Source organism: Sorex araneus, chromosome 1 (genome assembly GCF_027595985.1).
Source record: "Sorex araneus isolate mSorAra2 chromosome 1, mSorAra2.pri, whole genome shotgun sequence".
Classification (NCBI taxonomy): domain Eukaryota; kingdom Metazoa; phylum Chordata; class Mammalia; order Eulipotyphla; family Soricidae; genus Sorex; species Sorex araneus.
Genome location: NC_073302.1, coordinates 386,013,901 through 386,038,564, shown reverse-complemented (window position 1 = coordinate 386,038,564; position 24,664 = coordinate 386,013,901). Strand labels below are relative to the sequence as shown.

The window sequence follows — 24,664 nt, the reverse complement described above, 5'->3', positions numbered from 1 at the left end:
CCCTTTTCATTTCTGATTCGGTTTATTAGGGTTCTCTCTCTCTTTCTTTGTGAGTCTTGCTAGCGGTTTATCAATCTTATTTATTTTCTCCAAGAACCAGCTCTTGGTTTCATTGATCTTTCGGATTGTTTTTCAGGTTTCTATATCATTAATTTCTGCTCTAAGTTTTATTATTTCTTTCCTTCGATCTGGTTTGGGTTCCTTTTGCTGGTCCTCTTCTAAGATCTTGAGCTGTGAAGTCAAGCGATCTATATAGGCCCTTTCTTCCTTCCTGAGGAATGCTTGCAGAGCTATAAGTTTTCCCCTTAACACATCATTAGCTGTATCCCATAGGTTCTGGTAGCTTGTGTCTTCATTCTCATTTGTTTCAATGTATTTTTTGATTTCCTCTTTGATTTCCTTCATGACCCACTCATTGTTCAACAGTGAGTTGTTTAATTTCCATGTGTTTGATTTGGTTCTCCACATCTGTTTGTGATTAACTTCCACCTTCAGTGCATTATGGTCTGAAAAGATAGTTGATACAATTTCTATCTTCCCAATTCTATTAAGGTATATTTTGTGTCCCAGCACGTGGTCTATTTTAGGAAATTTTCCGTGTGCGCTGGAAAAGAATGTGTATTCTTTCTTTTTGGGGTGTATAGCCCTGTATAGGTCTATTAGCCCTGTCTCCTCCATTTCTTCCTTCAGAGCCATTGTTTACTTGCTGAGTGTTGTTCTTGTCGATCTATCCAGAGGTGATAGGGCAGCGTTGACGTTTCCAACTACTATCGTGGTGCTCATTATGTCCCCCTTAAATTCTGTTAGGAGTTCTTTTAAGTATTTAGCTGGTCTTTCATTAGGTTCATATACGTTTAAGAGTGTGATTTCTTCCTGTTGTACATATCCCTTGATGAGTAGAAAATGACCTTCTCTGTCCCTTCTGATCTTTTTCAGCCTGAAATCTATGTTGTTGGATACCAGTATGGCTACCTCAGCTTTTTTGAGGGAGTTGTTTGCTTGCAGGATTGTTTTCCATTCTTTAACTTTGAGTCTGTATTTGCTCTGACTGTTCAGATGTGTTTCTTGTAGCCAGCAAAAAGTTGGGTTTAGTTTCCGAATCTATTTTGCCACTCTGTGCCTCTTGATTGGTGCATTTAGACCATTAACATTGAGAGTAATTATTTTCATGGGATTTTGTGCCATCTTTCTGTAGGGTTTGTTGTTCTTGTAGGGTTTTTCCTTGTCTTGTAGTAGCCCTTTTAGTCCTTCTTTTAAGTTTGGTCTTGAGTCTATTAAGTTCCTGAACTGCTGTTTCTCTATGAAATAGTGTATGGTTCCTTCAAGTTTAACTGAGAGTTTTGCCGGTGAGGCGTTAATTTCATTAAGTTTTTTCACTATATTCCACCATTGTCTTCTGGCTTGGAAGGTTTCTTCTGATAGGTCTGCTGTGAATCTAAGGGGTGCTCCTTTGTTTATGATTTCTTTCTTTGATCTTGCTGTTTGCAGTATTGTGTCTCTATCCATGGCATCCATCATTCTGACTATGATATGCCGTGGGGATTTTTTATTTGGGTCCCTTTTAGCTGGCACCCTTCGGACTCCTTGGATCTGGATGCCTGCATTCTCTAGCTCTGGGAATTTCTTAGCAATGATATCTTTGATTATGTTTTTTTTTCATTGGGATTGCTTCCCTGAGGTTCTGGCACTCCAATGATTCTTATGTTGCTTCTCTTGTGGTCATCCCCTAGGACTCTAATTCTCTCTAGAGCCATTTTGAGATCTTTCCTATATGCTTTCTGCAAGTCATCTTTAAGCTCACTGATTCTGTCTTTGGTTGTAGCCATTCTATTATTGAGGGCTCCTATTGAGTTTTTTATTTCATCTACCGATTCTTTTAATTGTGTGACTTCTGTTCGTAGCTTTGAGATTTCTGCTCTCATTTCTTCCTAGATTATCTTGGTGGACCGTTCCAACGCTGCATCCATATCCTCCCTTAATTTATTGGATGTTCGTTCCATAGTTGCTTTGAGTTCGTGAACCATCTTCACAATTTCCTCTCTGAATTCTTTATCTGAGAGGAGATTGTATTTCTGAAAAGTCCCTGTTGGGGTTTCTGAGATCCTCTCTTCCATCTCTCCTGGCGGTGGGGATTTTGTCTGTTTCTTCATGTTGTTATGGGCTTTACTGTCAGGCACACTACCTTAGCTTATGAGGGGCCTTAATTGAAGACGTGGGGCTATAATCTGTTTAAAAAGGACTTTTTTGTCCCGCTTGATGTGTTCACTGATAGTGGTTTTGAAATTAGGATGTGATAGGCTAATTAACTATTACCATATAGTGACTAAGATGACCAGGGTATCTTAAGAGGAATAGGTTATACCGATTATGAGCAAGGCAGCATGCATGGAATGGGAGAAATAACTGCGGCAGCTCCAGAAATAGGCCACGCCCCCTTTTGGGACCACGCCCCCTGAGGAGAGGACACACCCCTAACCTGGAGAAGAGGGAGGGGTCAGGGCTGGTTGGAGAGATGGCTCAGAGCTGCCAGGCAGGGATGGGGGCTTCTGAGCGGCTCCGGACCCCAGGCAGGGGACGAGGGGAGGGCTTCTCCACGTTGGGCGGGGTCTCCAAGGGGCTCTCACACTTTTTAAAAACATGCTTTTGCATTACTATAAAGCAGAGAAAAATGGTTGTAGCAGGGATTGTTTCAATATTAATGGCAGTGACAGTAATGCAAACATCATTCCAATGTTAAGTTTGATAAAACTCTTGGTCTCGGAGTGATTGGCAACAGTTTCTCCAAGGTTTTGAGGAATTTTTAAATTTTGATCATCCTTTCTTTTTCTTTTAACTTGTTATTGATTTTTTGAGGTACTGGAGTTTACAATATTATGAATCATACTTTTCCTGGATACCTCATTCCATACCTCATACCTCAATCATACCTCATTCCAGCACAACACTAGAGAGCATGCTTCCCTGTACCAGTGTGCCAGTAACACCCCCACACTATGTAAACTCAGTTTTATAGATAAAAATCTTCAATTCTGTGACCATTTCTTTTGTAGTACATCAAACTCCCAATCTGATATTGTTCCATTTGTGTATCTTTGATTCTGTTTGCATGGTCAATGGTACTGAACCACTAAAAATTCCTCTAGATTCAATGCCATGAAGGGTTCTGCCTATGTTTCTCTCAATATAGCTTATGTATTCAGGTCTGATATAAAGGTCTTTACTCCATTTTTAATTAACTTTTTTGCATGGCGAGAAATAGGATTTTGTTACATGTGGTGACCAGTTTACCCAATACCACTTTTTGAAAAGGCTTTTCTTTCTCTGCTCTTATGTACTTTGTGAAATATTAACTCTCCAGGTACCTGAGGATCTGTATATGGGCTCTCAATTCTGTTCCATTGGTCTGAGAACATGTCTTTATTTCAGTAGCACATTATTTTGATTACTACAGTTTTAAAATATAATGTTTGGTAAAGAGAAACCTCCTCTCTTCCTTCGTCTTAGGACTGCTTTAGGTAGTTGGGGTATTTTATTACTCCATATATATTTCAGCAGCATTTGGTCTACATCTTTAAAAACTATTATTGTTTGAGGTCCGAGAGATAGTACAATGCGTAGGGTGATTATCTTGCACCTGTCTGCCTTGGGTTTTAGACCCGGCACCCACTATGTTCCCCAGAAAGCCACTAGGAGTGCTCCCTGAGCACTGAAATAAGAGAAATCCCTGAGCACTGCGGGGTGTGCCTATCCCCAAAATGATGTCTTTAAAATGGGTACTGCATTGAGTATGTATAGTGCTTTGCGTACAATTGGCATTTTGACAGTATTAATGCTTCTAATCCATGCATGAATGGCTTCTTCTATTTTTTTGCTAGTGATGTATTGGTTTCTTTGAATAAGTTTTCACCTCTTTGGTTAAGCTGATTCCCAGGTATTTAAGTTTTAGAGGCACAATTTTCTATGACTATATGTAATATACACATATATTATATTTATTCTATATTATTTGTCTGTTCTACATCATTGTTTGCATATAGAAATGTTTATTTTTTCCATGTTAATGTGCCTATTTATTTTCTATGATTTGTTTTTAGTCTTTAGAGTTTTCTTTGTATCAGTTCATCTGCAAATTATAATTGTTTGACTTCTTAATTTACAATATGGTTCCCTTAATATCTCTTTCTTGTCTAATTGATATGGTCAGGACTTCCAGTATTATATTAAATAATAGTGCTTAGAGTGAATAACCGTGTCTTGTGCCTGAACTTAGAGGGAAGGCTTATAGGTTTACATTCTTAAGTATGATATTAGCTATGATAAATGGTTTTAACTATATTGAGGAAATTTCCTCCTATACACATTTCATTGATAGTCTTAAAAATTATGAATTGGCATTGAATTTTGTCAATAACTTTAAATACTTCTATTAATATTATTATACTTATTTTCCTTGCATTTGTATGGAATATTATGCTGATTTACTTGCATATACAAAACCATCCTTTAATCCCTAAGATAAATCCTATTGGGTCATGGTGCATAATATTTTGATGTGTTGTTATATTTGGCTTGATAAATTTTATTATAGATCCTTGCATATGTATTCAACAGGGATTAGGTCTATATTTTCCTTTATTAGTGGTGTCTCTATCTACTTTTTTTTTAATAAAAATTTTATTTTATTAAATCACCAGTGGAAGATTACAATGCTTTCAGGCTTAGGTCTCAGTTATACAATGCTGAAACAACCATCCCTTCACCCGCGCCCATATACCACCACCAAAAAAACAAAAAACAAAAAACCACACAGTACACCTCCCATCCCGCCCCCCCACCCCCCGCCTTGTAACTGATAAGTTTCATTTTACTTTCTGTTTACTTTGGTTAAATTCAATATTTCAACACAAACCTCACTATTGTTGTTAGGAGTACCCCACTAGATTCAGACCTACTGTGAAGACAAATGAGGTCGCGTGGCCGCTAGTGCGGCCGTGCGGTTTTGAATTTTCGTACTTTAACAACTAAGTCCAGGGAGATTACTTCCAATATTGGATCATTGCAGGCTTGAAAGTCCAATCTGTGGTCGTCATAATATGGCAGACACCGCACCCTTCATCCCCGGAGAGAAAGTGGCGAGAGAGAGAGAAATACACATCTCGGTGGTGGGAGGGGCCGGTGACTCCCACCTTCCCAAGAGCACCCTCGTGTCCTTTTGCTGCAGTTTTTGTAGTAAATCCCATCTGTGGTCGTCTTAATATGGCGGCCACCGCACCCTTCATCCCCGGAGAGAAAGAGGCGAGAGAGAGAGAAATACCTTTCCCCTCCTGGGCGGGCACGGGGCTGAGGCTTAGTTCTCAGGCTGGAGACATTCTGCGAGGAGTTGCCCATGCCGAAAGAGGTTTTGCTGGGTCTGGATTCACGCTCGTGCAGCTGTGGAGAGGCCGCACACGCGTGCGGCCCCCGGGATCACCTCTATCTACTTTTTAGGGTAATACTGGTGTCATAGAAACTGTCTGGAAGGGCTTCTGTTTCTTCAACTTTCTGATCAAGGCTAAGAAATAATTGGAGGTATTTTGTTTTTAAAGTTTTGGAAGAATTTACTAGTAAACCCATCTGGGCCCAGGCTTTATTTTTGTGGAAGATTTTTGATTAACATTTCAATTTCCATAGTAGTAATTGATTTGCTTGGGTTCTCTCACCTTGGTTCAGTCTTGAAAATTTATAAAAGTTCAAAAGTTTACCAATTTCTTATAATTTCTCCAATTTCATGGCATAAAAACTTTTCACAGTATGTATGTATGTATGTATGTATGTATGTATGTATGTATGTATGTATTTAAGCTTTTCTGGGTCACACCCGCCAATGCTCAGGGGTTATTCCTGGCTCTGCATTCAGGAATTCCTCTGGCAGTGCTCGAGGGACCATGTGGGATGCTGGGAATCAAACCTGGGTTGGCCATGTGCAAGGCAAAGGCCCTACCCGCTATGCTATTGCTCCAGTCCCTTCATAGTAATTCTTGATAATTGAATTTCTGTGATATCTGTTATGCCACAAGCTGACAAAGGGTTAACATCCAAGTCATGTGAAACCCTTATAAAAAATAAAAAGCTATCAACCCCATCAAAAAACAGGGAGAATAAATGAACATAAATTCTACAAAGAGAACATTCAAATGGCCCATGGATAATATAGAATATATGCTGCATCACTGATCATCAGGGAATTGCAAATCAAAGCGACAATGAGATATCACCTCCCACCAGTGGGTCAGTAACACATCAAAAAGAACAAAAGCAATCAGTGTTGGAACGGATGTAGGAAAAAAGGAAGTGTCATCCACTGCTGGTGGAAATGTTGACTAGTTCAGCTTTTTTATTTTTAAACAATATGGGTACTTCTCAAAAAACTAAGTTTCTGTATGACCCAGCAATTCCACTTTCTGGCATTTCCCTAAGGTCCCAAAAATATCCAGAAAAGGCATATTCACTCATGTTTACTGCAGTACTATTTTCAATAGCCAAAACATAGAAACAACCCAAGTGTTTGAGAACAGGTGACTGGATAAAGAAACTGTGGTATATACTCACAATGGAATAACTACTCAGCTATTAGAAAAGACAAAAGTCATACAATTTTCCACTACATGGATGAACCTGGAGAACAGCATACTAAGTTATGTGAGTTAGAGGAAAGGGACATTATAAAAATGATGTCTCTCATAAATATGATATAAAGAAACATAGTGAAGGAAAAATAAATGGTCAAGGGCAACAGAACATGAGAATTTTTCTACAGAAACAATCTTACCCCTGGGCCACAAGGATTTGAGTTGAGTGGTGTAGAGTAGAACACTATAGTGAAGAGTGTGGGCATTGAAAAGTGGCAAGCACAAAACCCTGCTATTACTAGGGTTGTAAATCATGGTGCCTAAAATAAAAATATTGCACTGTAGCACTGCCGTCCTGTTATTCATCAATTTGCTCAAGCGGGCACCAGTAACGTCTCCATTGTGAGACTTGTTGTTACTGTTTTTGGCGTATTGAATATGCCATGGATAGCTTGCCAGGCTCTGTCATGTGGGCGGGATACTCTTGGTAGCTTGCCGGGCTCTTGGAGAAGGATGGAGGAATGGTTTCCAGGGCTGGAGAGATTACTTAGTGGTCAGCGGGTGTATGCAGTCACACATAGCCCAGTAGAAACATAGAAACCTCTGGGTGGGTTGGCTGACTATCCCAGCTAGTAGATCTACTTGCGAACCCCTATTCTTAGAAATAAGAAAAAATATGAACCTCTAGATTCCCTGTTTTGAATTTTTGAGTCACACCTAGTGGCGCTTAGGGGATACTCTTGGTTCTGTCTTTGAGGTTCACTCCCTGGGGTGGCCCCGGGGATTGTGAGGTTCTGGGAATCAAATTCAGGATTCCTGCATGCATTGCATTTATTCCAGCCCATTGAGCTATCTTCTGGCCCTTGTTCCCATATTTTGTGTGGCCAATCAAATAATAATAATAATAATAATAATAATAATAATAATAATAATAGGGAACAAATGGAGTATTCCTTTGATCTAAATGAAATGTGTAAACCTGCTCAGTTTATTTGTAGAGCTAAGATATTAATAATAATTTTTAAATTACTTAAGGAATTCCAAGAAATTCTACAGTTTATTTCATTACAGCACATAAAAATAAATACTAAGATTTAAAAGTTCAATTTTAGGCTGAATAAAATACTATACACATTATAGAATGAGAAATTGATGAAGATGTGATATAATTTATTTTGGAGACAGCAAAGCCAGGAACTTAGATATAAAGTCATGTGGAATTGTTACAAAGTTATTTGAGTATAAATGACACAGTCATTTATAAATATGATTATAAATATGATTATAAAATATATTATGCTAGTTTTATAGTTAACATCACAAAATCAAACTGATTGATCATAGATCTCCCTGCTTTATATTTTGAATGTAAGCTGGAGAACCCTATCACTATTATAGAGAATATATTTAAACTTTAATCTACAATGGAGTACATATTAAATAATATCCTAAGACTAAGAGATACAAATTTAAACTATTTCCTTTAAATGAAAAATTACTTTTAAAGATGGGCCATAAAATAATTGAGCACCAACACACAATTTTGAAGACAACAATATATTTTGATCTTTACGAGTATGAAATATGCAATTATTAACTAAAAATTTGGTATATAAGCTGCTTCATCATCATCATCATTTTTCTTAGTATTTTTAAATAAATAATATAAGTTAAATATGTTTTTACTGAGGATATTTGTAAAATTACAGATAAGAATTACTTGCTCTTCCATTACTTTGAATGCTGCATCTTTATTTTATTTTATTAAAAAATGTTTTTATTAGTGAATCACTGTGAGGTACAGTTACAGACTTACAAATTTTTGTGCTTGAGTTTCAGTCATACAATGGTCGAGTACCCATTCCTCCACCAGTGCCCATTTCCACCACCAATGGTTCTAGCATCCCTCCCACCACCCCCACCCTGCCCCCTCCATCCCACCCAGCCTCTGTGGCAGGGCATTCCCTTTTGCTCTGTCTCTCTCCTTTTGGGTGTTGTGGTTTGCAACAGAGGTATTATGTGGCCATCTTGTTCGGTCTATAGTCTACTTTCAGCCCACATCTCCCATCCCAAATGGGCCCTCCTAGCACTGTTTACTTGGTGGTCCCTTCTCTTTGGTGGTCCCTTCTCTATCTGAGCTGCTTTTTCCCTAGAATGCCAGGCTGGCTTCTAAGCTGTGGAGTATTCCTCCTGGTACTTATCTCTATTATTCTTGGATGTTAGTCTCCCATTCTGTTACTTTATATTCTGAAAGCTGCATCTTTAAAGCAGAGATTTTTTAGTTTTTTTCTACTCATCATAAACATGATGTTAACACCAATCAGTCTTTCTGATATAAATTAAGAAGTGAAGTGGGGACTGGAGGGATAAAACAGTAGGCAGGGTGCTTACCTTGCATGCAGCTGACCTGGGTTCAATCATATGATCCCCTAGCTCCCAGAAGTAATTTCTGAGTGCAGAGTTTGGAGAAAGCTCTGATTACTACCAGGTGCAGCCCAAAAACCAAAAAAGAAAAAAGAAGGAATGTGAAGTTCTTCAACTCAGTTTAGTTCTCACTAATCTTAAATTTTGATTCAGGCTTGATTTTTTCCTTAATACTCAGAATATCCATTATGAAAAGTTTAATAATATAACAGAGGAAAAAACCCTAAAACAACATAGAATACATCTTATATATGACTTATGGTCTATTTATTTAATAATCATGATGTTGATTATGAATTTAAGAATATTCTTACATTCTTAGGACAGCAAATAAAAAATAACAAAGAAGAATAATAGACCATACTAGTTGACTCATGTAAATGTCACAAATCATATGTGTGAATATTAACTTTCACAGCAACCCTAATATAATAGACTATTATTTTGAAATTAATGTATTATTTCTAATACATTAATGAGCTAAGTGTTACTCCTAATGAAAAATAGTCATTTTTGTCTTTCTTAAACTGTAATATGTGTTCTTACACTATCCCGTATAGTAGCCATTAGCCATAACTACTCAGCTCTTCAAATCTGGCTAGTGACATTGAATTATTTTGTGTGTGATTTTTGGGTTACACCTGGCGATGGACAGGAGTTACTCCTGGCTCATGCACTCAGGAATCACTCCTGGCGCTGCTCAGGGGACCATACGGGATGCTGGGAATCAAAACCCTGGGTCAGCCACGTGCAAGGCAAACGCCCTACCCGCTGTGCTATCACTCCAGCCCTGACATTGAATTTTTCATCAACATAAAATAGTCACAGATATTGCATGGGTGCTAGTCTAATCAATCCTTCAAACATTCATATAGTTGTTACAACTGGAAAGTAGGTTTTGGGAGATCTAGAAATCTTAAATTATCAGTATTCTGTTGCCAAATCTCTGCTAGTAATTCCTTCAGTATGTTATCAGAAATTTCAGATTTTAAGTTAATAAAACCAAAATTAACCAATTTTTTAGGCTACTTCTCTGCATGGATTTTTTTTTTTTTTTGCAAAGAGATGTAAGAATTATTTAATGCCAATTCTTCCTACACTTCTACAGACAGAAATCACTGATTAGGTTCCTGCGTTTATTTAGGTTATTCTCATAAAAATCATGGCCTCTATAATCCAAATAAATGACAGGAACATTTCCACTAAATTATCCCAGACAGCACATGTACTTTCCAAAAGTAGAGACTGGATCTACAGCCCCCTCACTTTGCTTGTTACATCTGTTTATGCTTATGAAAGTAAAATCCATTTCTTCATAGACAAAAAATGGCAATTTCTTGGGAACATATCCAGAATTTTGGTGAGGCTGAAGATAAAAAAATCACTATTGAAACTAAAGGATAGCTAGAACTGAGTAGCCTTTTTGTAACAATATTTTGCTACCACAGTATAGATTCCTTACAATTTACTGAAGTTCAAAATCCAGCCAAATATTATTTACTAGCTGAAAAAGCTGAGGGTAAATTCCAAAGCCTAGTCCTCAGTGTTACCATCTGTAAAATGAAGATAGTAGTAGTTCTGAGCAAATCTGTGTAACGTTTTGAAATGGAAATGAAGAAAAGATTACTGGAAATTCTTTCAGTGGAATGTTGGATGCTATCTAGGTCAGGGAGCTCTGTAGTTTGAATACCTCTCTGCTTCTTTTTTACAAGGCTACTTTACTAATTTGTAAGTCATAGAAAGTTAGGATTATGAAGAGGCTCTTACCAAAAGGAATTAATTTTTGTTGCTGCTTGAAAGTATAGTTGATTACTGCCTTATAGAACAGATTATTCAAAACATATCTTTGTGCCTTGTAGAATATTGACCTTTTTGATTAAATATCCGTTCATGTTTTCCTTTAAATTGGGTTGCAACATCTTTCCATTTCCCTTCCTAACGAGTCAAGTAAGAGTATTGGCACATCTTCATCAAGTATTTCCATGACAGACATGATTTGAACCTTTTTTAAGGAAAAATAATGATCCTTTAAAAATGTACTGAGTAGAGTGTTTGGGAGGACGGATCTAAAGATCTGTCTCATGATTAGCTTTATATTTTGTAAAAAGGCAGGGGCACTTTCAGTATTTGACCAGGGATTGGGGTTGGTTGTTGGTGAAGAGGGCGTACTAAGGGGTACTAGACACGTATAAAAGGGTTGTTAGTGTTGGTTAAGAGAAGGGTAGTAGGCGCGTATATGAAGGGTTAGTGTTGGTGAAGGGGGAACTAGGCCCATATTAAAAGGGTTGTTATTGTTGGACAGTTAGTGTTGGTGAAGGGAGGGAAGAGGGGGTAGCAGGCAAAGGGTTGTTAGCGTTGGCTATTAGTATTGGTGAGGAGTATGTTCTTGGGGGTACTAGGCGTATCTAAAAAGGTTGGGGGTGAGAACGGAAGGTTGGAACAACTTTCCTGACAGCCAAGTCAGAAGACCCCTCTCATCCTTCTCCTTTGGGGGCCTTACGCTAAGGTGGGTGTTAGTTGGGCCACAGTGACCCAGGCAGTGAGCACCCAGCCGGTAGGCGGAGGTGACCTCGCAGGGCAGGAGACGCATCCTCGCGTGTGGGATGCTCTGAGGTCACGGAGTTCACCGCAGCCTTCGTGGGCTTCCAAACAGGGGACACCCGTGGAACCCGAAGGTCCGGCCTAGCCCCAGGCTCCCGAGGCCCCTCGCCCACGGCCTAGGGGGTGGGGCGGCCCCGCCGCGGGCCGGTGCTTCTCGCCCTCGCTTGGCCGCCAGAGGCTCCCTCTCGCTCTCTCCCTCTCCTGGGATTTGGCGGCCGGGCTCCCTCTCTCTGCGGCCCTAGAGTTAAGCCCATCGCCGAGGTGAGGCACCTGTTACCCCCGGCCCGGCTCAGCCCCCCGCGGCCTCCCGCCCCTGACTCCCGCGCTTCCGGCCGCTTCGTCCGGGCGCGGGGGACCGCACGTGGGCGAAGCCCCCCCAGCCCCCACCCGGCCCCCGTGGACCGGGACGCCCCCCCACGCCCCCGCCCCGCCACCCCACCGCCCAGGCCGTCCCGAGTGGGCGATCGGGTGTGGGCCCGGCCCTGGCGCCGGGCAGCGCCCGCGCGCGTCCCGGGGCCTCCGGCGGCGGGCAGGGCGCGCGTGGGGGCCGCGGCGCGCGTGGAAGCGGCCGCCGCAGCCGCCCTGCGCGCGGCGCCGTGAGGAGCGGGCGGCGGGGCGGCGAGCGGGCCGGCGAGCAGCCGCGGCCACCGTGGGGCGGGGGGCGCTTCCGAGGAGGGGGTGGGAGCCGCGGCGGCCCGACGCTCCCCGGCGGCGGCGGCGGCGGCTCCCGCTCGGGTAAGGGGGAGGCTGTTCGCGGGGCGAGGGAGTTGGGGAGGGTGGAGGAGAGGAGGACGGAGATCGGGATGTACAAAGGCGGCGAGTCGCAGGCGGGGGGTGGGGTGGGCTGGGGTGGGGGAGCGAGAGGTGGCGGGCCCGAGGCTTGATCCGTGGGATCTATTGTCCTCGGCACGTTGCGAGGAAAAACAAAGGGATCGATTCTCATGACCCAGTCTTTTTTTTTTTTTTTTTTAATTCTTCCTCTTTCTTTTCTTGTTGAAATGTGGCCGGGGAGCTCGGCTCTCCCCGTGCCACTCTGGGATCCGCCTGGCAGCCGCCGGGAGCCGCAGCCAATGTGCTAGGACTTCAGGTGCTCCCGGGCACAAAGCTAGACTGCGACCTCCTACCATAGCGCTTGGCGTCACCTGCTCTCCCGGCCCTGCCCCGGGGGCCGAGGGATGGCGTCCCGAAGCAGGCTGGGGACTCGGCTGCCTCTCAAGTTGGTGTTATTTATGTTTGTCTTTTGTGAGGGCAGGTTTTGAATCCCCCGGCGGCCCCACCGCCTCCGCCCCCGCGCCCCCCCTCGGGTTCGAATTGGCGGGGGAGGGAGCAGCAGGGTGTGTGTGTACCGGGGGGAGGGGTGTTTCTGGAAGGCTTAGAAAAAAAAATGTCAGGGTAGAAGGAGATTGTCAATGCTTTACCGGAAAACAAAACCCCCAAACCCAAAAACCAACCACCCCCAAGCCCCCCAACCAGGCACCACACTCTAAAAGCCTTTCTTGTTTGTCTGCATGAGCCATGCATGCGTGCTGGGCCAGGAGCCGAGTTTGGAGCCGATTTTAAGTGAAACTATGTGCTTTCTCAGCCGATTGTAGGTGAGGGAGAGAGGACTAATATTCAAAAGAACATAACAAAAGCAACATGCCAAATCTTTAGGACGACATTGATTGATCTTTAGCAGCTCTTGAAGTATTTGATTGCTGGCATCTTAATATAAAATCCTGCTGTGGGCTATGGGAGACTAGAAAGCATGCATTGCGTTGCATTTTGGGTTTGTGATAAGTTAGTGTCAAGTAGGAATGAGCAAGTCAGGGCTGTGAAAGGCAGCTTCATGGTCTGTTTGGTCTCTGATCTTCACATTCCCATGCGTTTATGCCCATGATAGTCTGCATCCTACCCTGTAATTAATAGGGTCTGTTCTTCAGAAACTTCCAAATATCTGCTGTACCTGAACTTAGAGTGAAACTTCATGGCATTTCAGAACTTTCTTTTATTAGTTTTGGTCTGAAATTACACAAACGTTAACTTTGGAGATGTTATCAATGTGAGATTTAGACCAGAAAAAGTGGAATAAGCTTGTTAGGCATGTTTTTGAGTTTATAAACATAGAATAAAAAAACTTTCAGTAATATATTTACTGAAAGAATGAATTCTACCCGGTGTAGAGAGTCCCAGATAAAGAGTTCGTTTTCTGAACAGCATGATGATTTAAGATGAGCTATTAGTTTCTTTTAAAGCCATTCGTAAAAGAAATAAAAAACTGGGCTAAAGTATTGCTTTTAAGTTTATAGGTAACTTGTATGTGTGTGTGTATAATTTTGGTAGACATTGTGTTCGAAATATTTTTGTTAGCCAAGAGCCAATCAGAATTATAACTTGAAACTTGGCTTTTAACTTCCCATTTTATAAGTGTGCCGTTGTGACACTTTGAAAAGAAGTTGTGTATTAGTTGACTGAACGTAAAGTCAAATAAGTAAATGAATTTAGAAATTCATTCTTTTTTATTCCAGATGAACCTCTAGTCTTGCTTTGAAAAAGCCACTTTGTGTAATTCTTGACTGAATAATTTCCTAATACACCTGTTGAGCGGATCACTGACACAGTATGCCATTTGAGAGGTACTTTTTCTTGTCCAAATACTGGTGATTAGAGAAGAGAAGTGTTTTATTTTTGTTTATTTTTTCCTCTGATCATTATGAACATTGGCTTTTACTCCTGAAGTAAAAATGTTGAAAGCAGAGCCGTCAGGTGAAAGGACCACTCTCCGAAGTGCCTCTCCTCACAGGAATGCATATAGGACTGAGTTCCAGGCACTGAAAAGTACCTTTGACAAACCCAAGTCAGATGGAGAACAAAAATCAAAAGAAGGTGAGGGCTCCCAGCAGAGCAGGGGGAGGAAATATGGCTCCAATGTCAACAGGATTAAAAATCTGTTCATGCAGATGGGTATGGAGCCCACTGAGAACGCTGCAGTCATTGCCAAAACAAGGGGGAAAGGTAGACCTTCATCCCCTCAGAGAAGAATGAAACCCAAAGAATTTCTTGAGAAAACAGATGGCTCGGTTGTTAAATTGGAGTCCTCTGTTTCAGAACGAATTAGTAGATTTGACACAATGTATGATGGTCCCTCATATTCTAAATTCACCGAAACTCGGAAGATGTTTGAGAGGAGTGTGCATGAGTCAGGACGAAACAACCGCTATTCTCCAAAGACAGAGAAAGCTGGAGGGAGTGAGCCTCAGGATGAGTGGGGTGGTACCAAGTCCAACAGAGGCAGTACTGACTCCCTGGACAGTCTTAGCTCTAGGACAGAGGCTGTCTCCCCTACAGTGAGTCAACTAAGTGCAGTATTTGAGAATACCGAATCCCCCAGTGCCATTGCTTCTGAGAAGGCTGAAAATGAATACTCAGTGACTGGGCATTATCCGCTAAATTTACCATCTGTTACTGTGACAAATCTTGACACCTTTGGTCACCTTAAGGATTCTAACGCTTGGTCTCCTCCAAGCAAATGCGGTGATGAGTCGGAGGATGTTCAGAAGAGTAACACAACTCCAGTACCGGAAGTGGCTTCAAAAAGTATCTCTCTAGACTCGATGCCTGGTGAAGAGACACAGCCGAACAAGGAAGCTGAGGACTCTACATCTAATCAAGAGACTCCGGACAGCATCGACAAAGGCATTTTTGAAGAACCTTGTGCTGAAAATAAGGCAATGCCGGAGTTTAAAATTCCTTCACCACAAAATGAACCATTAGAAGATGCCGAAGCTAATTTGGTTGGGAGTGAGACAGGAGTACAACCGAAGAAGGAGCTTGCAGGTGGTAATTTTACCTCTGCTGATAGATCCGGATCCAGTTTTGGGAAAGAAGTACCCGAAGATTCGAATAATTTTGAGAGCTCCCATGTTTACATGCACAGTGACTATAATGTATATAGGGTCAGATCTAGGTATAATTCAGACTGGGGAGAGACAGGTACTGAACAGGATGAGCAGGAGGATAGTGATGAAAACAATTACTATCAACCTGATATGGAATATTCAGAAATTGTCGGATTGCCAGAAGAAGATGACATCCCAGAAAATAGAAAAATAAAATTTAGTTGTGCACCAATTAAGGTAAGTATCTTTTCTCAGTTTGTTTTCGAAGTTTTTTTCTTAGTGTGTTTTCAGTATTTGGGCCTAACTATATGCAGAATAGATTTGACAGCTAGGTAGCTATGAGAAATTCCAAGATTTTTCTTGTATACGTGTTCTCAGGTGATTAAAACAGGAGTTTGATCAGATTTTTATACGTTTTATAGCTACATAAATCAATATTAAACAGTATGAAAGTTGAAGAAGTTGTGGAATTGTGTGTGTCATATACATTCCATTGGATTGGAGCATGAATAATCTGATAACTGAAAACAAGGTGTGTTGGTTGGAAATAAAAATGCTACTTTACTAGTTTCATCCAAAATTCCCATGAAACTAAAATGTTCTGAGTCTAAGCACATAGGATGAGGTATAATGTACAATGAGATAGTTATGGAAACTTTGAAGTGATAGTCTTTATTTACTTTAAAAATATGAGTTATCCTTTAAGTCTAAGTGGATTGTGAGTAATGTTGGAATATTTTTATTGTTCTTGTTCTGCTACTTATTACTAAAAGTTTGATTCAAATGGATATATGATCCGGCTTAAATATTCTAGTTAGAAAGCTATGGCTATAAATAGCTTTGAGTTCGTAATGTTTTATGTATCTTTCAGGTGAATTTTTGTGAAAGGACATAAAGTTGATTTCCCATTTACAATTTTATTTTTACCTCTTAAAAGCTGGATAAGTGACAGTTGAATTCAGATGTACTATTCTAATGATCACTTATTTAATATTTAGTGTAGAAGAATAACATAGAGTGCATGTTATTCAGAAGAGGGTGGTGAAACATTATTAGCTGATAGTGGCAATTGGGGCAGGAGGTGGTTGGTTGAATGTCAGAATCTCCTGAAGTGCTTTTTGAAAATGTACTAGTCCATCCAGTTTTGTCAAGATTCTGGCATGCATTCCAGGGGGAATCTGGAGGGTTTATGGTAGTGGAATGTGTAGTTTGAAACCACCTTCTATGGGCTTCTAGCACTCACAGCGTAAGTATGATATATTTGGAATTTGCTATAGTATCTTTTTTCTTATCAGTATCTAAAAATCACTATTCATTGTAATTTCCAGCTTGTGAAACTTCCATGTAAGGCTGTAACATATTTACATTGAAAAGAGAAATATGATTGTGCTTTACCAATGAAATACTATTTTGAAATGAAATAATAATCTATCAAATTATTTACAGGTGTTATCAGGCAAATTTTTCATTTCATTGGCCTAGGGTTGTTCTGGATTAGGTTGTGCTATGATTAAACTATGTTTAAAGTAACCTGGAGATGAGAATCAAATTTCTAAGTTAGCTAAGTTTCTTTGCTTTGCTTTACCAGTTCCCTTTGTTATTTCTCTCCTATCCTGTGTTCTAGGCATCCTTTTTTCAGCATTATCTGAAATTTCATAATCATGTTCCCTTTGGATATATTCACCTTTAAACATCATCCGTCTATGAACTCTTAGGAAGAGTGCAGTAAGATTAAATTGCTTCACATTGAATAAGGCAGAAATAATAGCATCAAAGTCTCCAGGGAGTTTGTTTAAATCCAGTGACAGACTCCTTAATATGGGGGATAGCATATTATGAAATTTATCAACTAGAGCACTGCCCACTCAACAAATGGGCATTTTCCTTTTATGAGGGTCTTATGTCACATAAAATATAACTTTGCATTATAGTGGATTTTCAAGGATTTTTTATTGAAGTATGTCAATTTATATGTGAGCAGTTCACCTTTTTGTATATGTTATGATGTTCAAGTGTTTTTTTCTTGCTCTTGCTTATAACAATACTTTGCCTTTTAATTTCAGTATGATACCAAGTATTTTATACAACAAAGAATGAAAGAATCATATATGTTTAAGTTGAACTCATTCACTAAGAACATAGATATAAGATTTGTAAAACAAAAAATGATGTATCTCAGTTTACTGGATAGTTAACAGTACTAGCTGGAGTGGATTTAGTTTGCAAACAGAAGACTCATTCTTAGCTTTTTGCAGTGACTAAGACAATTACTTTTTTGTTGTTCCCATTGTTTTAATGAGTAAGTAGATTTATTTGGAGATTCCGAAAGACACTTTTCTGCTGGTGGGAGTGGTGATGATAGTGTATAGATTACTCTCTAATTTTTTGCATAAAAGTTTGTAGTAATTTAACTCAGTAGGTTTTTATTCCTGGCTATCATGTTTCTTTTTAGAGTCTTAGCTGCAGAGACACAAATATCTATAAAGTTACCCCTTTTGTCTGTAAACTTTTGAGTCATTTAATATCACATGGTATTTAAAAATCCATGCAACACTGTAAATACCTGTGCCAAAATGTCTGATGTCCTCTGAATACTTTAACTATACTTGAGTGCACTGCATGCATGGAGTAAATGGATTTGATCATTTGAGAAGGAATCATTCAGCTATTTCCTATGTATTTTTCCTTATTCCTTTCATAAATCTTTATTTGTGGAAAGAAAGTTGTAATTTTTAACCTGAGTTTTTTACTTCAAAGTTTAAACACACTTCATCTTTCAGAAGCAACAAAAAACATCTTCCTTACAGAATGATCTTTACACCTTTCACATTCTTTTTTTGATACTCTTATTTTATTCTTCATTAGGGTAAATATTCTCATTATTTTTAGACACCTGTTTTTGATATTTGTGTGTGCAATGTTGCTGCCCTCAGTTTCTATTTTAATTATTCTCTAGATGTACTTAGTAGGTATTTTTTAAACATGTCTTAAATATAGACCTAGAAAAACGTTCAAATTGCTCATCTTTCCTATGTAGTATATTCCTGGTATATAAGTTTTGATGGCTTTTTGTAATGATTGATTGAATTGCTGATCAGGATTTAATATCACTACTTTATCTTTCATGAACACAGTTAATTTTTATTTGATAGATTGATGTTTTTCATGGGGTAGTAAAAGTTAGAATGGACTTAATAACAAAATAGAAAGTTTGAGTTTGAGATATGGAGTGAGAAAATATTTGAAGCTATTTTGATTTTAAATATAGTATCATGCCTTACTTTTTAGGAACTCCTTAGAAACAAAGGGATTGAACGAATGGAATTTTCATTAATCAAGGATAGAAAAGGTGACATTTATTAATGTTATTTTACTAATTTAGAACATTTACTGAGCTATTGGTATGTGTCTGGAGCTATTCCAATGTAATAATAGATATACCAAAGGAGCAGAGCTGATTAAGTCAGCAACTACTGGTAGATGGGCATATATTCCCTATTACAGAAGTATCTTGGGCTATTCTGCTTTGCACTTGGATAATTTAAGATCACTGCTCTTAGGTTAAGGGAATTATAATACTTTCTCTGTCTGTGGTTGTCTTTTATTCTTTGCATTGGTATTTTTGAAAAATAGTCTTCCTGAAAAAGAAGGTTTTCTGGATTGCAATAAGGAGACTGCAAGGTTAGTATTGAGGTGTGTAGTAATCTGTTACACACTTCACAAGGAATTGAAGTGTCATTCCAAAAAGCTCATGTTTTTATGAGTATTTTCTCATGTTCCAAGGAGAAGCACCAAAATCAGGAATGGTTATCTTTCATTAATATCATGGTAGTTAATTATTATGAATTTTTTTGCATTTTCTTCCTCTTTTGAACTCTGAATTTTTGTCAGGGAGTACATGAAGGCTCTTTCTTAGCAGTATGTCTCTAAGATTTACATCTCTTTGTGAAGTCTTCAGAAGTATACATTTAAATGCATATTTCTGAATTATCATGTATTTTGTGGAATTATCTTAATTTAACCTATATCCTTGAAGTATATTATTAGGTTTGCTATGTTCGATATAATGAAATAGACATGTGTAACTGACAAATTAGAATGTTTCAATCACAATTTATGAAGTCAACTTATGACAGAGAGCCAGGAGTAAGAGCAGAACCATGGGGGAAAGTTAACACAGTTCAGATACAAACAAGATTGTAAGGATCAGATTGAGCCCTGGATACATGTCCTTCATATATCTTGCCCCACCCTCTTTCATGTTAACTTTCCCACTTATAGTGTGGTTCTGAGAACTGGAATTAATAATTGAGCAAGACTTTTGCAGGCTAATGATGTCCTGGGGCAACAATATATATTTACTGTAGGGAAGAGGGCAAATATGTTTAGACATAGTGTCACTTTACAAGTTTGCCTGTTGATGAGGCTGGGCTTTATTTGCATTGGGTTGGGCAGAACACCTGCGGATTCAGACCATAGTAGGTTGTTCTCACTGGTGACTAATATGGAGAAGACACAACTGTCAGTCCTGAAATGGTATGATCATGGCCTGTGATTTTATTTGCTTCTATTCACAAGTAAATTTCTTGTATTTTCCTTTTTTTTCTTGTGAAGTGTCTAACAGATTGCTTACAACCCCCCCTTTTTTTTAAAAAAAAAAGCACATCTTATGAATTTTTTACTTTGAATCACGAATATCACTTACTTTGAGAAATTCAGCCATTTCTTAATTTTCTTCAACTCTATATTCTCGAACTATAGTTCACAGAACAGTAAGTAGCCCTACTGAGAGATTTTATGTTTCTGATAAGCTCTCAAGTTGGTGCTATTGTTCCTGGTCAACAATTCACTCGTTGTACTATGATTTTGAAGTAGGTTTTCAGCTTTTTCATATTTATTTATTTATTGTTTTGCTTTTTGGGTCACACCCGGCGATGCACAGGGGTTACTCCAGGCTCTGCACTCAGGAATCACTCCTGTCAGTGCTCAGGGGACCATATGGGATGCTGGAAATTGAACCCGGGTCGGCCGCATGCAAGGCAAATGCCCTACCCGCTGTGCTATTGCTCCAGCCCCAGGTTTTCTGCTTTTTAAAAAGGATTTAAAAAATGTGTCTTTTTTAAAGACACATTTCAGTCACAAAATGTGGGAAAAGTTTCTTTGACAAATCTTATTTATATTTGGGTCTATTCCATTGAGTGGAATAATATTCTTTGAAAATGAGGCAGGTTTAGACTTGTAAAGGGAATGACTCACTCTATTTTTATGTACCAATGGGCATATGATCTCTAAATTCATAAAAAGTTTGGGTCACTAAAAAGTCACATCCTAGACTTTTTGTCATTTTCATTTTTTAATTATAAAAGCACAATATTAAGAAGTTCTTGATAGTCAGAAGTTCCTTTTTACCATTTTCCAGGGAATCCAAATTAATAAATTTCTACAGGATATAAGAATCATCATCTTATTTATCTTGTTTTTATTTGGATAACATGTCCAGTATTTACACTAGCCTTACTTTAACGTTTTACTCTTCTCTAATGTAGTTATGGAAGTACTTGGAGAGTTATCTCTTACAAGAGACTTACATTCTGCCACTGGAAGACATTAATTTTTTGTTTGTTTGTTTTGGGCTATACCCACTAGTGCTTGGGATTTACTCCTGACTGCACTCAGGGATCACTCTTGATGGTACTCAGGGAAAACGTGTGGTGCTGAGGATTGAACCTGGGTTGGCTGCATGTCAAGTAAGCACCCTACCTACTGTACTATCTCCAGCCTTACATTAAATGCTTTATTATTTTATTATAAAAATGCCATTGGTTTTAACTTACCACCACGTAAATTAAATATGTGAAATATTGATGGTTAAGAGACTTTAAAGATAAGAGGGTGAAATTTGGGAGAATACTTGCTTCTGTTAAATTTTCATTGCTTATTAAGCAAGTTAGTGCTCATCAGATGTAATGTGACTTAAATGTCATCTGTAGTACATATTTCTTTAAGAGAAATATTGTTAGATATAGGATACAATTTGGCCAAACCAAACTAAACATCGCATTAAACTCTGAATATCCTTTCTTATATTTTGTGCTGCTAAAATGATTTACTGAATCATAAATCTTTTTCTATACCTTCTTCTTGGGGCCTTTTTAGTTTTGTTCAATTGCTATTGTATATTCTACAGTTGTCATTTTGAATAGGAAAAAAACTTTTCAGGTGATGCTTCTAATTTTTTCATTCTAGTCACTTAAAAATTTTCAACTGGTTATAATTTCCTCATTTTCATTGATAGTATGGAAATTTAAGTCATCGTCATCGTAATCAACATCATCATCCCGTTGATCCTCAGTTTTTTCGAGCCGTCTCAGTAACGTCTCCATTCATCTTAGCCCTGAGAGTTTTTTTTTAATTTATTTTTTTATTTTTAAATTTATTTATTTTTAATTAGAGAATCACCCTGAGGGTACAGTTAAAGATTTATACACTTTTGTGCTTATACTTCCCTCATACAAAGTCCGGGAACCCATCCCTTCACCAGTGCCCATTCTCCACCACCCGTAAACCCAGCGTCCCTCCCACCCTCCCCAATCCCATCTCCCCCCCACCCCACCCTGCCACTGTGGCAAGGCATTCCCTTCTGTTCTCTCTCTCTAATTAGCTGTTGTGGTTTGCAATAAAGGTGTTGAGTGGCCGCTGTGCTCAGTCTCTAGCCCTCATTCAGCCCGCAACTCCCTTCCCCCACATGGCCTTCGACTACAATGTAGTTGGTGATTGCTTCTCTGAGTTGACCTTTCCCCGGAACGTGAGGCCAGCCTCGAAGCCATGGAGTCAACCTCCTGGTACTTATTTCTACAGTTCTTGGGTGTTAGTCTCCCACTCTGTTATTCTATATACCATAGATGAGTGCAATCTTTCTATGTCTGTCTCTCTCTTTCTGACTCATTTCACTCAGCATGAAACTTTTCATGCCCATCCACTTAACTACAAAATTCTTGACCTCCTTTTTCCTAACAGCTGCATAGTATTCCATTGTATAGATGTACCAAAGTTTCCTCAACCAGTCATCCGTTCTGGGGCATTCGGGTTTTTTCCAGATTCTGGCTATTGTAAACAGTGCTGCGATGAACATACATGTGCAGATGTTGTTTCGATTGTACTTTTTTGCCTCTCTGGGATATATTCCCAGCAGTGGTATTGCTGGGTCAAATGGGAATTCAATATCTAATTTTTTGAGAGTCGTCCAAATTGTTTTCCAGAAGGTTAGCCCTGAGATTTTAGAAGTCTCTCTTTACTCGTCCATTTAAACGGTGCTGCTTTGGAGGCTCTTCCGGGGTCAGGGGAATGAGACCCATCATTGTTACTGGTTTTGGCATATGAATACTCCACGGGAGCTTGCCAGGCTCTCCCATGCAGACAGGTAACTTTTAGTAGCTTGCCAGGTTCTCGGAGAAGGAGAACTACGCATGCTTCCGGTAGCTTGGTTTTATAGTCTCTGGATGTTGGCCACTGATGTGATTATACAGTGCCCGTGGCAGTTTCTGGGTGTGGCTGCCTAGCTACTGGAAAATGGAGGATCTAGGTGGAAGAGGCCCAGTTCAGATCTGAGCAGGCTTGGAGATCTCAGCCCCGGGTCCCGCACACCTGGGTTCCTCTGCCAGTTCCTTCATGTGTGAGGCTCGTCTAAATGTGTGGAAAGGGGCTTTGAGCATGGCTGTGGCTGGATATGATTGCATGGTGTGTGCAATCATATCCATATTTAAAAAATTAAAATTCTTTTAAATATTAAAAAATATTAAAAGTAATTAAAGGTAATCTAGTGTAATTTCTCACTTACTTTGGGTAGCCCTTCAGTAGTGTATTGCTGACAGATGACTATTCAACTTCTGCATAATAATTACATGATAAGGAATTTATTATTTTGTAAGCAAAATGAAGACTTGAAGGATGAACATTCTCTGGTGTGTGTGTGTGTGTGTGTTTATATGTGTGTATTAGCATGTTCAAGGACTTGTTTTCACTAGTTTTTTCAGTTTAGAAACTTATTTTTCAGTTTAAAGACTTCAAAATATATGATATTTGGGCTTCACCTGGTAGTACTTAAAGGTTAGGTACTCCAGGCTCAGTGATCAGAGCTCATTTCCAGCAATGTTGAAAAACAATGTGATGCCAGGGTTTGAACCTTGGGTTCCTGCATGTAAAGCATGTATGCCCACCTCGAGCTATTCTCTGACCGTGTTTTGAATTTTTAAAGATAAAATTCAAATAACTAAACAATTACCAATGAATAACATTTTAGTGGTGTAAGGTGCAACATATGTGTATATCTAAACTATAGAGTCAATAACAGAGCAAGCAGGAGGCCCAAACTACAGTAATTAATCTTAAAAATGTGCTTGCCAAGGAGACGGAGGACTGGGGGCCGGGAAGGAACCTGGGGACATTGGTGGAGAGGTCATACTTGGTGGTGTGAAGATATTGGCGCATCATATGTCTGAAATTGTACTATGAAAACTTTTGTAAACCACAGTGCCTTAAAGTTAATAGTGGATTGTAGCTATCAATATTATGTAATGCTAGGACACTTCCTTTACCCTAGAGATAAAACCTGCACCTGTTATCAGTCAGTTCCTTTTATCTTTCTTCCTTCATCCTTTGGCAAATGCTAAACTGCTTTCTGTCTGTCTCATCTGGATAATTAGCAAGTGGATCCAGAAGCATTCTTTTAAAAAGGAATTCAGAAAGCACAATTAGTATGGTGTGGTATTAATAAAATTTAAGAAATAAAAACAGTGATTATTGAAGAGTCTTGAGAGCAAGGACAAAGTAACTTTATGGATGGTGAGATAGGCTAAGATGATGTACTCAAAGGTGGAAGCCGCAAATATCAACTTAAATGTAGTTTCATGGAGTGAAAGGTGACAAAAGCTGAGTAGATAGAAGAACCCAAGAAGTTATTAGGGTGTTTGTAAACTGAGGAAGAATTGTGTAAGTGGCAGAGATTGGCTGAATCGCATGTTTGGAACAATGCTCTTATGTTCATGTAATTGAAGTTGCTGTTGATGAAATACATATATTTGATGCAACTAGGGTGTCTTTCACGGCTACAAATAACTCCGATTTTCTTAATTCATTGGCCTCGCAAACTCCCCA

At 39.3% G+C, this 24,664-nt stretch overlaps 1 protein-coding gene across 9 annotated transcripts in view; it reads left to right on the top strand.

Annotated features, from left to right (window-relative positions):
• The first annotated feature begins 11,761 nt into the window (after positions 1-11,761).
• The window catches only part of PPP1R9A (protein phosphatase 1 regulatory subunit 9A), a 319,759-nt gene continuing 306,856 nt past the window's right edge, over positions 11,762-24,664 (top strand). For 7 of the 9 annotated variants that reach the window (XM_055124185.1, XM_055124184.1, XM_055124186.1 and 4 more), the window contains exons 1-2: positions 12,242-12,368; positions 14,141-15,748. In XM_055124185.1, coding sequence (XP_054980160.1) covers positions 14,357-15,748 — 1,392 coding nt within the window. In that variant the 5' untranslated portion in view covers positions 12,242-12,368; positions 14,141-14,356. Of the gene's footprint in view, positions 11,895-12,241; positions 12,369-12,444; positions 12,850-14,140; positions 15,749-24,664 lie in introns of those variants that run through there. The other 2 variants (XM_055124178.1, XM_055124179.1) reach the window with 2 other exon arrangements.